Genomic DNA, 2,796 nt, shown 5'->3' on the forward strand with positions numbered 1-2,796 from the left:
AAAAAACTTTTAGATTTGAAACTAAAAAATAATTTTCATTTTTATAATGGTTTTGTCTTGAAAAGACCTTCCTAACGATATAGTAACCGGATTCAACAGGTTTATAAAATTGGTATTTTATGATTAGCATTATATTTAGAGGAAAAGGAGGCTACTGTGGACATGGGGGACAGGAGTAGACGGCATGAATATTTTACCCCTAGTCATATTTCCTCAGTGAGATGTCGTAAATTGGTAACATTTACGTACAGTGAACCAAAAAAGTACCACACTAAATAACTTTTGATTTAATGATCGGATCTTCACGTTCTAGGACTCCATCTTTATAATTCGAGGGTGTGACATCAAATATGCAGATTAATTAGTGCACGATATTTTATTTTAAGTTACGCAATCAGACGCAGAAACATACTTTCTCTGAATAAACATAACTTTTGTTCAACAGATTCGATTTTCTAACCCCCGTAATATAGGAAGTAGCTGTAATCTGGGGAATATGGTCCCAATAGTAGGGTCGGGTGAGCTATCCAAAGTTTGGACCCCCAAATGTTAATTTTATTTTTTTGTATTTCACTACAGATCGAGACCCTTTTAAGGGAATTGAAAAAATTTTGCACACGATTATAAAATTATGTTATCTAAAGATAATTCCACGCAAGAAATAACTTTTAGTAAATATTTATTATTTAATAATAGTCTGATGTTGATCATTTACGTCTCACTAGTGCTGCACAATAGGCTATTGGCGACGGTCTGGGAGACATCCCTTGAGGTTTGATCCTTTGTAGAGGGGATCCCCCCCCCCCGCTTCGGTAGCCCGGTGACCTGCACCCGAAGTCGAGCACTTTATCGTAGAAAAGTTTAACGAAGACCAATACCGCACACCCTCGGTCCCTACGCAGACTGACCCAATTGGTCACCCATCCGCACACTGACCGCAGCCAGTGAGGCTTGACTTCGGTGGTCTGCTAGGAACCGTGTCTTAAGGATCAGTCCCCTTTGGGACAATAATATTCTGAAAACTTTTGAATCGTAAGGCATATAGTTTTTTTTTTTTTTTTTTTAAATCATTTTAAAGTATCTAATTCCACATGGAAAATACAAATTTGAGCGAAATTGGTTGAATAGTGCATTAGTTCCTGTGAAATCGAGTTTTATAAGTACGACTTTTTTAAAATTTAATTTCTCAGGATTAATCGATTTCGCTGAAATTTTGCATTTTGTCATGTTTAAAACTTACAATGTTTTGTAATCCAATTTATATGTGAACAAATAACTTGTTTTTATAAATATATTCACTAACATAAATAGCTAAAATGACTGTTAGAGATGGAGTACTGAAAGTTTTTGAAAGGGCCCCCGCCAAAAATGTTTGCCCCAGGGACTTACAACTAAGAAGTGGAGGAGAGGAAAGGAGGGAGGGTCAAGACATGGAACCGGTCTTCTCCCCAGATGGCGTATTCGATTGGCTTTGTGATCGCTATTTCTCTTACTACGATGCTTTGAGGGTTGGAACATAAAAGTTTTTAAACATTTTAGCGCCTCGCGGAACAAATGTAAATAAAAAAAATTACTTTTATTTTTAAAAAAATTGGAAAAAAACTCTAATTATTTAAAAGAATGTTTTACCACCCTTTCAATAGTGTATTCTAATGTTCTCTAGTATTGTATAAATAACGAATGAAAGTTCTCCCCATTGGATTTTATCAAGACTATTTTACCAATTTTACCAAAGAAATTTTATACCCCTCTGTCGGAGGGATGGAAGGCAAATTTTTTTTACTATTTTATTTAATTTTAAATATTTTTCTATAATAAACACTTTGTCNTTTTGAACTTATATATATATATATATATATATATATAATAATCAAAAAGGAGAAAAGAATATAAAAAGAAAAATTTCGATACAGTGGCAATGTTAAAATGCTTTGGTTTAAACTTTATTTCAAAACAATCAGATGCTAAATATGTATTAATACAATAAGAAGTATAGGGAACTTTTAATTCAATAATTTGTAATTAGGAAGCTGTTTATAGGAAAATGAAAATGATTGTGTGGTTATGACGGGGGTTGACGAGCGAAGTGTGCAGGGAAAGAGCTCTTATTGTGTAAATGAGAAAAGTATGACTGCTTGATTTTATCTAGATCACTATGTTTTTAGAATAAAAAAGGAAACAAAATTCACCCAATTCTTTAACACATAATTTAAAATTGAATAGGTGAAGAAGAATTTTTGTATTAAGGTAGAGCGATATCTTTTTTTAATGTGTCCGTCTATTTTGCACAGTTACATCATTGTTAACACATTTTAACCAATAGATATATTTAATTGGATTTCTTAAACTACCCAACAGAGGAAGATTTATATTCATTTAATGCCATGGAGATAGCAAAGACTATTCAAGCACACTGTGAGATGTGATTCAATAGAGGGTACGACACCAACCAATTGGATGATAAAGGAAACTAAAAAATATTTAGATCGAAGTAAATAAAAATAAAAAAATAGCGTATTTTTATGCTATATTCTCTATATGGCTCATTTGTTTGTATATTTTTTTCTCATTATATCGGTGTTACTAATTCTCTGGCTGTGGGAGTTAAAATTACAAATGTGACTCAAAACTTAATTTTTAAAATTTTCTCTACTTTTAACTGATTTATATTCATTTTAAAGATACTTAAAAAGAAAAAAATTACGAGAAAACAAAATAATTTTGGCAAAACTGATATCGATAGGAGAAAAGGAAGAATAAAAAGAAAGATATTAATAGATATTTAAATCAACGGAC

General features: G+C 32.0%; 1 protein-coding gene across 1 annotated transcript in view; it reads left to right on the top strand.

Moving 5' to 3' along the window:
- LOC107443415 (probable peptidyl-glycine alpha-amidating monooxygenase pamn-1) overlaps positions 1-1,520 on the top strand; it is a 43,925-nt gene extending 42,405 nt beyond the window's left edge. Inside the window, exon 10 of the mRNA XM_071181629.1 lies at positions 1,312-1,520. Within this exon, the coding sequence (XP_071037730.1) occupies positions 1,312-1,520 (209 nt within the window). The remainder of the gene's footprint in view (positions 1-1,311) is intronic.
- Positions 1,521-2,796: the final 1,276 nt, after the last annotated feature.

The sequence above is a fragment of the Parasteatoda tepidariorum genome, chromosome 6, assembly GCF_043381705.1.
Source record: "Parasteatoda tepidariorum isolate YZ-2023 chromosome 6, CAS_Ptep_4.0, whole genome shotgun sequence".
Lineage (NCBI taxonomy): Eukaryota > Metazoa > Arthropoda > Arachnida > Araneae > Theridiidae > Parasteatoda > Parasteatoda tepidariorum.